Source organism: Budorcas taxicolor, chromosome 9, assembly GCF_023091745.1.
Source record: "Budorcas taxicolor isolate Tak-1 chromosome 9, Takin1.1, whole genome shotgun sequence".
NCBI classification, from domain to species: Eukaryota; Metazoa; Chordata; class Mammalia; order Artiodactyla; family Bovidae; genus Budorcas; species Budorcas taxicolor.
The window spans coordinates 71,947,294-71,960,776 of NC_068918.1; the positions used below are offsets into that span (position 1 = coordinate 71,947,294).

Here is a 13,483-nt window from a genome sequence, read left to right on the forward strand (position 1 = left end):
TCACTCTCATTTAGGATGTGGTTTCAAAGATTAAATGATCTCCACAAATATTTATTGAGCCCCTCCTATGTGCTAGGCTCTTCTTTAAGTGCTAGAAATACCACAGTGAACAAAATGTAAGCTTACCACTCTTGTGCAGCTTTGATCTTAAATGGTGCTGAATATTTCTTTCCTGGTTCTTAAGTCATTGAAACAGTGTTGCCTGGGAGTGGGTTAGAACTGAATTTCTTGTACTCCTACTTCTGAAGTAATTGCCCCTCTTGCTGCTACAGATTTTGAGTCACAATTAGCTGCCAAAGGTAACTTAGAGATTCAACAAGGCCTTTCACAGATTTTTAAAAATCTTTTCTTTAGTCATAAGACTTTAGCTACATGCAGAGAAACATTTATATTTGCTGTAAATATTTTGCACTATTTTTACTTTTGTTAATCTGTAATGTTTATCAGTAAACATAATTTGCATTATAAAATTTTAGAAAAGGGGATATACATTATTTAGTGCATGAAAATTCTGCATAGTAAGCTGTTACTACTCTCATATAGAATTTGCCCCTGGTCAAAACTGGCATGGGCACAGCTAGCCACAGAAAGATCTTTTGTCCTCGCTGATGGAAGAAGTAGCTCCTTTTTAGTGGCGATGATGCCAGAAATGAAGAGACCTGGAGAGATTTTCCTTTTTCAAAGAGATTTTTTTTTTTTTTTTTTTTTTGGCCTGGCATCACCAAAGGACATCCTAACCTTTCCAGGTTTGACATCTGATGATCAGCAAATAGGCTTGGTAAAATAATGTTAACTGGGTAAAAATATTCAGATTAGTGGTTGGACCTTATACAAATTTATAGAAGAATGAGTGAATTTTTACTCAGTGTGGTGCAATGGAGTAAGAAGTCGAGCTTAGATATATCTTAATATTAAAAAGTCAAAAATAATATCATTTTATAACCAACACAGACTATTAGAGTCACCACTGTCTTCAGTGTAAACATTTGATTTGCAGGGATTTTTCTTCTATGTGGGATCTGAGAAGTCTCAGCCTTATTGCTAACTATATTTTTGACTTTTTACATGAAATCACTGTTGTAGAACTATTTCTGGCATCTCAAATTGTTGGTGAAATTCTATGCCAACATTATCTGAGGTGACTAAATTATAGTGGAAAAAAAAACAATGAAAAAAGTCTTTAAAATACATACCATCTCTGTATTAACACAGGTGTTAATTTTGTGTGGTTCCCTTTAGAGTTAATTATACTAATTATTTAAAACAATAACAGAGAAGCAAAGGATAGGGAAATATAAAGCTACCCAACTATGGAGTCACCCACCCGACATTATAGGCATACCATAGTCTAATTGCCATGTATTGGCAGTCAGAATAATTATCTAGAAGAGAAAGTTTCAAGCAAAGAATTGCCAGTGTCTTATCATTTCTTACAATATCCTGTTTTTTCTATGAATGTAAACAGTGAGTTGCTCCAAAGATGTTCCCTTCACTATCCCTACCATGTCTTTTCTGCCCAGGTCTACCTGTCACCTGGTTCCATTTTGTGACAGTACTTATTAGAGTTTGAAAATCATAACATACGGTTTCCTGCCTTTTCCTAGAACATGCAAACTACACAGCAAGAGCAGAACAAAGACTCTTTCATGACCATTAAGGAGTATCCTTAATAGAATTCAAAGTTGCTGGTGGTTCAGTTCTTGGTTCCACCATCTTCTTACTCTTGGAAAACTCTCCAGTGATGGAAGGCAAATTTATATCCTGAGTCAGTTTTACCTAAGAAGCTCTTTTTCCCTTGTGTCTGTCCACCAAATTTCAGTGTCAGGAGTGCTTGACCTTCCTTTCTTCTTACCGTATGGAGGGGATAAGTTTTATCCCTATCCTGGCCCACTGAACTGAGAATCTAGAGTGGCCGCTGGGTTCGAAAACAAGTGGAAATATTCCACACAACTTCTTTGGAGTGTCTCATCCAACGTCATATCTAAATCCATACACTGCTGGTACAAGCCAGAACATCCTTTCTGCAAGCTAATTTGGCCTTCTTTTCTAACCTGCTGTTGGTTCACACATAATTTGGCATTATGTATCAACAGCCTTAAAATCATAACCTTCGACTGTAAGAAAATAATTTAAATCACTAGGTTGTATACCTGACACCAATATAATATATTGTAAATCATCAATACATCAGTTAAAAATAATTTAACAAAGATTTCTACAGAAGATATTGATTTAAAATGAATATCTTTAAAATTATTTAAATTAAAATTATTCAAGTAGAAATTGAAAAATCTTATACCACTTATTTACCAAGAATAAAAATCAGTTAAAGAAGTGTTGGTACATGGAATTCCCTGGCGATCCAATGGTTAGGACTCAGTGCTTTCACTCCTGGGGCCTGGGTTCCATCCCTTATCAGAAAACTAAGATCCTGCAAACCATGTTGTGAGGTCAAAAATAAATAGATGGATAGATAGAAAAATGTTGATACATCCATAAAATGGAGTTTTCAGCAGCTCTGGTCAGGGTTTATATTCTAAAAGAATTTCTAAAATTGCATATCAGAAATTCTCATGCTGTAATTCCAAATAAAGTGGCATGCACAGTATGATCTTAACTGTGTATAAATAATATGAACAAAAAGTTTAGGGGAGATGGGAGGACGTATAGCAAAATATTAACAGTGGTTGTTTTTATTCCTTTATTATATTCTAATTTGTTCCCTTTACATCTTTCTATAATTTCCTGTAATGAGAATAAAGAAAATACAGTTTTAAAAACTAAGATACAGAAGAAAAACCAGGGGAGCAATTGATGGACTACATGTTTTCATGTCCATTCTACCACTTAGACAAGCCATACACTGGTCTCTGCTGAGGCACTTTTGCTAGGAAATGACACTATCCTTTCTCCTAGTGATGGCAAAACAGCTGTTGAGGGGTGATGATAAGAACCTGTGTCACCTGGTCTCTGTTCTTTTTCAGCACACAACGGTTTTGCCCTTTATATTAATTGAGATGAGGACATCGCACCATGCGTATCCCAGCAGGAGCAGTGGACTGGCCGCCATATGTACCTTCTCTGTTGGCTATATATTATGGTAAGGATGGTGCCTGCTGGGCTTTCGTATTGTACTAGATTTTGTGCTGCTAAATTTGGGCACATATTTCATTATGGATATAATCACTAACAGATTCACACTGTGTGCCTCATTTGGTCCAAGACCTGGGCTTTGTCTCATTTCCCCAGATGCTTATATTTTTAGAAAGTATATGCCAAACCTCACACAACAGGAATTTGTTGAACAATCCCATGTAAGCAGTGCTTCTTCCAAGGCTGCATTTTTCAACTCTTTTTCAAACTAAATGTTTTTCTTGGACCTCAGTTTTATTGCTTTTTTTGCTTGGGGGTTTTTTGTTGTTGTTGTTATTGTTGCTTTTGTTGGGAGTGAGGGAGTTGCAGCGAATGCAAATGAGGACAGAAGGAATGACCTCTTCGGGGAGTGACTTCCACCCTCTAAGTGAAACAAGTGGAAATGTCCATTTTCCTGAGTCAGTTTAAAGCCTGACTGTCACCTAGAGCATGCATTTAATGGCTTTGTTTGGAAAAACTGGGGTAAATAAATGACAGGAAATCTCCACTTGGTCTACTGGGCGTGAATAAATCCCGAGTGGAATAAATCCCGAGTGGGAGGTGGCCACATTTATCTGATATAAGACTTTTTGCCTGATGAATTTATTTCACTTTAATTTCAGTTCTAACCATGTGTTAACATTTCAAAATTATTTAAGATAGAGACTTTCTTATTTCTCTGTATAATTCCAAGTCCTTTTTAATATATTAGCCTATGCCGAAGAGGTCTCTGCCCCTAGCACTTCTGTCTCTTGGGACTCTCAGGTGCTGAGTTCTGGGTCATCATCCCCTCCTGTAAACTTTTGGGACTGAATCATGTTCTTCCAAACACCCCAGAACTGTACTTAATCCCACCAGAATCCTGGAGCACTTTGGGAGGTCCAGTCCTCATGGAGCATTTTGCTCCAGCCAGTCCAGAAATATTAAATAAAGCTCAGAACAGTGTTTCACATACTTTGCCTGAATAAGGCTCCGAATCTGAACCAAAAGAGGCTTTGCTGTTGGGAAGTCACGCGCACCCTATGGCTGGATCTAACGGGACATCCAGACAGTAGACCCTAGAACAAACATGTGGTCATGCTCCATCTGCCACTTCATTGACCAGTCACTGTTCAGAAGGACTGGGGAGCGTTTGTTTTCCTAGTCACATTTTAGGTTGGTTCTGTTTCCAACCGAAACATTAAGTATTGGCTTTCTCTGAAAGAAAAAGTTCAAATGATCTGGACTCACAGGTTAAAGTGTGACTCTGAAATAATGTCTTAAAAATGAAGGCATGTGCTTTATATGTAGGAACTTGATGTTCAGATGACTTTTTTTTAAATTGGAGTATAATTACTTTACAATGTTTTATTAGTCTCTGCTGCATAATGAAGTGAATCAGCTATACATATACTTACATCCCCTCCTGCTTTGACCTCCCTCCCACCCACCCCGATCCCACCCATCCAGGTCATCTTATCTTTCAGAACAGTCGGGTAGGAAAGCTAAGAGTTATTCCAGAGATGTTACGATGTTTACAGTTCATGTGGAACTGCCTATAGCTTTAGTTCATATCCCTTCCCATCTCCCCTCCCCTGCCAACAGTCTCATTACTTTGCATTCATATTTACTTACCTATGGTAAGAGAAGATTTTTACTCTGGGAATGCTGGGTGTATTTCTGTGAATTCATTTAGATGCCATTAAATTATGTGAATCTCGTAGCGCCCCAGAGGTGTTAGGAACTGCATACTTTCTGATGGCTTTTCTTCTACCACGGGTACAATCAGTCCACGTTCCAAAGAGACACATGGGAAATACCACATAGTCTTTATTATAGACCCCCAAGATCCCTCATTAAAATGAAGCATTACTCACGCTCTGCATGCCAAGGGAGACTTGCCAGCTATGCGTCTTTCCTGAGCAAACCAGTGCTTGTTTGGACACATATCTGCATTAACCAGCAAACTCTTCCAGATATGTTCTGAGAATGTTCTCAGAGTCAACTTTTTCCTTTGGTGCTCTGCCTTAGGCATTCATAGCTGTGCCAAGAGCTAAACAATGCCCCTCACGTCATATCACATTATATAAATCCAAGAATTTTAATTGTTATCGCAGAAGGTACTGGCTTTTGCTCCTTTCCAGACTATCTCCGACACGACATACCAGTGACACAGCAGCAAAAGGTTCAGGATATGAAATCTTCTGACAGCATACCAGGGTTATAACTGGACATTCCAGAGCCTTATGCCAAAATATAAGAAAGCATTCTTCTTGTCACACGCTAATTATAAAGCAGATCTCCCTGACAGTCCTCTGTGTGGCTGAGCTGAAGCTATACCTCCGAGGCTCCTGGCCAGCCTCCCTGTCTGCTCGGCTCTGATTCTGTCTTGCTGCTCATTCTCACAAGTCTCCCTCCCCATCTGAATCTGCAGTCTTTCTAGATTTGGATCTCGAGAGTTAAGAAAGCGAGGGGAGCTTTCCCTCATGGACTGGAGTCCACTGAGTACCCATGCTCAGTGACTCCGTTTCCTAGCCTCCAACTCACTCTAACCCAAGCTTAGCATCTGAAGTCATCCCAGACCCTTCCCGTGCCCATCTCCACCTGTCTTTCCACTTACCTGGAAGTCTGGGACAGAGACATCCCCTGACCATTGATGGTGGGCTCTTAACTCCTTCTCTTCACACCTCACCTCCACCATCGCTCCTCCATGCATTTCTCTGCACCGCACTGAAATTTCCCCCTAATGAGTAAAATCATCCCTTTTCCCTTATGCAGGACACAGCACCAAAAGTCCCTTTGGTTTCTAATGCAGCTGTAATTATCAGGAAATGTAATGAATGCCATTATTTTGACTGCTGTGCCAAGCAATTTAAAGTATTATCATATTTAGTTCCCCAAATAACCCTCTGAGATAAGCACTATCTGGCTCATTTTACAGATTAGGAAACCAAACTTGAGAGAGATGATATGGCTTACCCAAGGAAAAGAGACTGTTTTTTGTTGTTGCCAGACCTACTGCTGACCCTGAACAATGTGGACTAGGGGTGCCAACCCTCTCTGCGATGGTAAATCTGAGTATAACTGTACAGCCAGCTCCATATACATGGCTCTCCTGTACCTGCAATACCTTTGTCCCTGAGATTCCACATCTGTAGATTCACCCAATTTCAGATCATACACCAATCTCAGGTACCGTTGTGAATATTGAAAAGAAAAACTGGGGGCTTATCTAATTGTCCAGTGGCTAAGCATCTGCCTTCCAGTATAGGGGGTGCATGTTCCCAACTGGGGAACTAAGATCCCATGTGCCACAAGGCAACAAAGCCTGCCCGCTGCAACTGGGGATGCCAAAGAACTGCTACAAAGACCCAGCACAGCCAGGAAAAAAAAAAACAACTGTATCTAAATAAACAAATGAACCATTGAAGTTCAAATCCATGTTCTTGAGGGATCAGCTGTAAGTACAAGCACTGGGGTGTAGCTTCAGGGTCTATACAGGAACCCTACTCTCCGCTCTCTCTGACTGTGTGAGGAGTAACTCTATGGGTGAAGGAATTCAGTGGGTTTTTAGTTTTCCTTTAGTTCTGCAGCAGTACATCAGAAGCAGCCGTGTCTGGGCATTAAGGCCGCTGGGTACGAAGTGCCTGCCCCGTGACTGGCACTCAGTCTGCTACCCATTGTTGTTGTTCATATTTATACCAAGGATACTCAGTCCTTAGGGAGGCTGAACTCAGCCCCTTTCTGCATGTTTTTTCCCTCATTAACTTGTCATGCTACTCTGAGAGGTGGAGGTCCGGATCCTTGCAGTCCTTGTTCAGATCCCCTCTTCTTAGGAGCTTTGAGCAAATTACTTATCCCCTCTTAGCCTCATTTTTATCACGTTTAAGGTAGGAGATATTGCCTGCATGTTCTCTCCCGTTAGAAATAAATGAGCACACTGGTCATTCCAGAAATGATAGTATCTTTCCTTTCTCCCAGTTGACTAAAGTCCTGAGTGTCTGAGTCTCGACGGAAAGTTTTCATTTCTCTCTCTTCCTCTTTTCCCCACCATCCTTATTTTCATTTTATTCTCTGCTCTTGTTAGGAATTTTGGGCCCACCTGGTGGGATTTATGTCTCCTCCTATTAAGAATGCCAAAGAGTGTTCTGAAAATTTCTTATGTTTCATGTACTAAAGTATTTCCCAAGCTCTGCTTTTCCCCTGAGAATTGAAAACGTCATTACTCTCGCATTATTCTCATCTATTTGTTTTTTACGAACACCTCGTGTAGCGGTAGTTACTGTTTTCTTATCCTCTAAGGAGAAGTCTATGTAGGCTGTTGAGGACTTGCTGTGTGAGAGTGTGGCTTGCACAGGGCGCCTCCAGTGTCCATTTGGGTCCTGGTAGGATCAGAGTTTTAGATCAGCATCTGGACAGAACAGGCTTCTGTGTATTATCCATCTCAGTTCCCAGTGTTTAGTGTTTGTTATTCTGAGTTTCATCTTCTCTTACCCCCAACAGCTGGTTCTCAGACATCCTGGGTCACATGAAGAGCTAGAATTCTCCATATGTATTAAGCAGGCCCCTCACCAAGACCATTTTATGTGGTCATGACCCTTCCCACACTCCTCAACATCCTTACCCTCCATCCCAACCAATACGACTTCTTTTCCCCGCCGTCGTCCAGAATCACCATTTGATGCTGTTGGCAAGTTTCCTTTGTATTTCTCCAGCTTGCTCTGCCCATCCCCCTCCACCTCCCTCTCACTCTGTCCTTTCCTCTCTACGCAGACGGCCTGGTCTTTAATTTCACACAGAATGTAAAAAACTTTGAACAGGAACTCTTGAGTTCTTCCTGCAAACATCCTTGCTGTACCCTCCCTGTCCTGTGTCTCCTGTGCCAGTGGGGGAAGCGTTTCCACAGCTTCTAACTGGTAGCCCATCTCAATGTACTCTGGCTCCATCCCCTCCCAGCTCTCTACCCTTCCTCCATCGCTTCATTCTCCTGTAACTCCAGCCTCACTACCAGAGCCTTCCCATCAATACTTGAACAGACTCCTGTCCTTTTCTCCACCCTAAAAAAAAAAAATTATTATTATTGGCCCACCCCCTTTTATGCTTGGCTACTGTACTATCATTGGAAGGACTGATGCTGAGGCTGAAACTCCGATACTTTGGCCACTTGATGCGAAGAGCTGACTCATTTGAATAGACCCTGATTCTGGGAAGGATTGAAGGCAGGAGGAGAAAGGGATGACAGAGGATGAGACGGCTGGATGGCATCACCAACTCGATGGACATGAGTTTGGGTAAACTCTGGGAGTTGGTGATGGACAGGGAAGCCTGACATGTTGCAGTCCATGGGGTCACAGAGAGTCAGACACGACTGAGCGACTGAATGAACTGAACTGTCTCCCTACTCACAGCCCAGTTTCTCCAAAGAGTTGTCTGTTGTTGTTGATCAGTCACCAAGTTGTGTCCAGTTCTCGGCGACCCCATGGACCACAGCACACCAGGCCCCCCGTCCCTCACCATCTCCTGGAGTTTGCCCCAGTTCATGTCCATTGAGTCAGTCAAGCTATCCAACCAAAGAGTTGTCTACACTGTCTCTACCCCCATTTACACACTTAGCAGACAGGAGAGGGGAACCATCAGGAGAATGGAGTTTTTGAGGCAGGCTGCCTGAGCCTGGATTCCACTTCTCTCATATGACCTTGAGCAAATCACATGACCTCCCTGTGTCTTCATGTCCTCATCTGTAAAATGGTATAAGAAGAGTACCTACCTCATAAGGTTGCTGTGATGACTAAAGGAAGATTAATTTTTAGTACATGTGAAGCCTATAGGTCAGTATCTAACACAGAGTATACTATGTGAATGGGATTATAAGCCACTCCAGTGTGATTTAAGCTTCATCACTTTGGTTAAACCTTTGCGAATGTCACCAAGAACTTCTATTTTGATAAATCCACTGGATGCTTTATAGACCTCTTCTCAACTGACATGTCAGCAGTTCTGATACTAAATTATCCCCCCACTTCCTGAATCACCCTCCTCCCTGACTTAGCTGATGTAACAACCACCCTAATTTCCTCCCTGCTCTCTCAGCATCGCTGACTGGCTCTTCCCACTCTACCCAGTGCTGGAGTCCTTTGAAACTCATGTCTTCTTCTCTTTTTATTATTATTTTTTTTTCCATGGGAAGAATACCTAACTTAAGATCTACTCTTGTAATGGAGGTCCTCCTTTTTGAAAATATTCATTTATTTGGCTGCCTCGGGTCTTAGTTGTGGGACACAGGATCTTTCATTGAGGCACAAGGACTCTCTAGTTGCATTGTGCAGGGTGCCCTGGCTCTGTAGTTGCAACACGCAGGCTTACTTGCTCTGAGGCATGTGGGATCTAGCTCTCCAACCAGGAATTGAACCTGTGTCCCCTGCATTGCAAGCAGAATTCTTAACCACTGTACCACTAGAGAAGTCCTGGTCTCCCTCTCTTTTTTTTTAAACCACCTCTTATCAATAGGTAAACCCATCGTTAGTGTCCATAGTTAGTCACTCAGTCGTGTCCGGCTCTTTGCAACCCCATGGACCATAGCTCGCCAGGACCTTTGTCCATGGGATTCTCCAGGCAAGAATAATGGACTGGGTTGCCATTCCTTTCTCAAGGGATCTTCCTGACCCAGGAATGAACCTGGGTCTCCTGCATTGCAGGCAGATTCTTTACAATCTGAGCCACCAGGGAAGCCTGACACGACTGAATCAACTTATCTCGCACACCATTTTTCCAGCCACTGTCTCAGATCTCCAGCTCAGAGCTCCCTCTTGATGTTTGCTCACAAGCCTCTCCCCTTTAGCAGCCACAAACCTAATTCATGTGCTTTCCCAATCACACCCCCAAGTTTTTATCCCCTGAGCATTGCCACCCACTCAGTGTTTCATGCCCCAAAACTATGAAACCTCCTCAGCCCATCTCTTGGACCCACTACAAAGAATCATCCACCAGTTTTTGGCTTCTGTGCCTCCAAAGTGCTTTTAGAATACTTACACTTTGATCCCTCTCCATTGCCAACATCATGGTCCAAGCTGCAGTTATCTCTCTCCTGAGCTACTGCAAAGAGCTGGCATTTCTTCACCTCTAACTCGTCTATATATAGGATCCCTCAGTTCTTTTGTAAAACCACATATGATCATGCCACTCAATTGCTCAGAGAATGTAGATGACTTCCCATTGTGTCTACGGATAAATTCCAAAATTCCTTTACATGGCCTAGGGGACCTACATTGTTTGATCCCACCAACCTCTGTATCTTCATCCTCCTCTTTTACCTTTGCTTAGCTCTAGCCATGGTGATCTTCACACCAATTGTCAAGGGTAATACTCTCCTTTCAGCTTCAAAGCTTTCACCTCCCCATACCCCTATCCAACCCCTCCCTTCCCTCAGTTATGTCTTCCATAAATATTAGTTTCAGACCCTACTTATCTGTCATGGATCTCTCTGTCTCAGTTCAGTTCAGGTGAGTCACTCAGTCATGTCCAACACTGCAACCACATGGACTGGAGCACACCAGATACCCTGTCCATCACCAACTCCCAGAGTTTACCCAAACCCATGTCCATCGAGTTGGTGATGCCATCCAACCGTCTCATCCTCTGTCGTCCCTTCACCTCCTGCCTTCAATCTTTCTCAGCATCAGGGTCTTTTCCAGTGAGTCAATTCTTCGCATCAGGTGGCCAAAGGATTGGAGTTTTAGCTTCAACATCAGTCCTTCCAATGAATATTCAGGACTGATTTCCTTTAGGATTGACTGGTTTGATCTCCTTGCTGTCCAAGGGACTCTCAAGAGTCTTCTCTAACACCACAGTTCAAAAGCATCAATTCTTTGGTGCTCAACCTTCTTTATGGTCCAATTCTCCCACCCATACTGGAAAAATCATAGCTTTGACTATATGGATCTTTGTTGGCAAAGTAATGACTCTAGGTTGGTCATAGCTTTTCTTCCAGGGAGGAAGCGTCTTTTAATTTCATGACTGCAGTCACCGTCTGCAATGTTTTGGAGCCCAAGAAAATAAAACCTGCTACTGTTTCCATATTTTCCCCATTTGCCATGGAGTGATGGGACTAGATGCCATGATATTCATTTTTTGACTGTTGAATTTTAACTCAGTTTTTCCACTCTCCTCTTTCACCTTCATCAAGAATCTCTTTAGTTCCTCTTTGCTTTCTGCCATAAGGGTGGTGTCATCTGTGTATCTGAAGTTATTGATATTTCTCTTGGCAGCCTTGATTCCAGCTTGAGCTTCATCCAGCCCTGCATTTCTCATGATACATTCTGCATATAAGTTAAATAAGCAAGGTGACAGTATACAGCCTTGATGTACTCCTTTCCCAATTTGGAACCAGTCTGTTTTTCCATATCCAGTTCTGACTGTTGCTTCCTTACCTGCATACAAATTTCTCAGGAGGCAGATAAGGTGGTCTTGTATTTCCATCTCTTTAAAATTTTCTTTAGCAGTTTGTTATGAACCACACAGTCAAAGGCTTTAACATAGTCAATGAAGCAGAAGTAGATGTTTTTCTAGAAATCCCTTGCTTTTCTATGATCCAGCGGATGTTGGCAATTTGATCTCTGGTTCCTCTGCATTTTCTGAATCCAGCTTGTACGTCTGGAAGTTCTTGGTTCACTACTGTTGAAGCCTAGCTTGAAGGACTGAGCATTATCTTGTTAGCATATGAAATGAGTGCAATTGTGTGGTGGTTTGAACATTCTTTGGCATTGCCCTTGTTTGGGATTGGAGTGAAAACTGTCCTTTTCTAGTCCTGTGGCCACTGCTGAGTTTTCCAAATTTGCTGAAAACAGCCGTTCTAAACTGTGTCTTTATACATTAAGGTAGACCTATTTCCTTAATAATTTTCAAAGTAAGAGAAGGAACTATCTTGGTTATTATGACCATATTTTACTTCTCCTCTATTCTGAAAGCATCAGGTCCATGTTGATTTGGGAAGAAGCTCCTTAGCTCTCACAGACAAGTATTTCCCTCCCATGTGTCAGGCACGGTGTTAAGTGTAGGAGGTGAGCAGTGTATAAATCTCAGCTCTGCCTTCAGGAGTTTATAGTTTGTTAGAGGATAGAGGAAAATTAAAAAGCAATTACCTGGGACTTCCCTGGTGGTCCAGTGGTTCAGACTTCGCCTTCCAATGCAGGGAGTTCAGGTTCACTCTCTGGTTAGGGAGTTAAAATCTCACACACCTCTCAGCCAGAAAACCAGAACATAAAGAACAGAAGCAATATTGTAACAAATTCAATCAAGATTTCTAAGAAATAGTTCTCCTTAAAAAAAAAATCTTAAAAAAAAGCAGTTGCCCTGCAGTTCACAAGGGCTCTAATAGAAGAAATACAGGAGGCTCTCACAGTCCAGAGGAACATGCCTGCGTGGATGTGTGCTAAGTCACTTCAGTCGTCTCTGCCTCTTTGTGATCCTATGGACTGTAGCCCACCAGAGACCAGGCTCCTCTGTCCATTCGATTCTCCAGGCAAGAATACTGGAGTGGGTTGCCATTTCCTCCTCCAGGGGATCTTCCCGACCCAGAGATCAAAACCACATTTCTTGTATCTCCTGCATTGGCAGGAGAGTTCTTTACCACTTGGACCACCTGGGAAGCCCCCACAGGAGCATACCCTATCCCAAACTTACAGGTTCATTGAAGGCTTCTGGCCCTTGAGAAGGGTGAATAAAAATTAGCCATGAGAAGGTCCCAGGTAAGGGAGTCCCCTGAAGAGCAAGGAGACAGTCTGGAGGCAAGAAAGAGCAAATCACAGTCAGGCCGTGACAAGTCAGTGCACCTGGAACCATTGACATTTTCCCAGCTCCAATTACTACCTCTCCTCTCCCTACCAAAACTGCTTTTATTTTGCATCTCTGCAACATTGTTTTCTCAGTTGGATCTTTGTTTGGTTGGTTGGTTGTCTGATCGATCGATTTGTCAGTTTCCTAAGATGCCAGGCTGTCTTTGGCTTCTCCTTCTCGGCCTCCTTGGCAGCCCCATTCAGCTCCTCACTCCCTAACTCTCAAGCCCTCTGAACAAGCTTTCTTCAGCTGCCTCCTTGTCCACTTTCTGCTTCTTGGCCAGAGATTATTTTAAAATGCAAATCTGATCCTGCCAATCCTCCTGTTTAAAACTCTTCAGTAGTTTGTTTTTGTTTCCAATTTGGGGGGGATTTTTTTTTCTTTCTTTTTTGGTAGCACTTTTATTTTTCCTTCAGCCATGACGTATCCTTGGGCCATGATATTCTCACCTGAGAGTAGAAAAACAGGATGTCTAAGTCATCCTTAAAAGCTGAGAATTACGTACAAAAATCTTACGTAAATTAAAACAACACATAAATTT

At 42.2% G+C, this 13,483-nt stretch overlaps 1 protein-coding gene across 1 annotated transcript in view; it reads left to right on the forward strand.

Annotated features, from left to right (window-relative positions):
* The window catches only part of AIG1 (androgen induced 1), a 260,493-nt gene that overhangs the window by 223,369 nt on the left and 23,641 nt on the right, over positions 1–13,483 (forward strand). Inside the window, exon 4 of the mRNA XM_052645645.1 lies at positions 2,985–3,100. Within this exon, the coding sequence (XP_052501605.1) occupies positions 2,985–3,100 (116 nt within the window). The remainder of the gene's footprint in view (positions 1–2,984; positions 3,101–13,483) is intronic.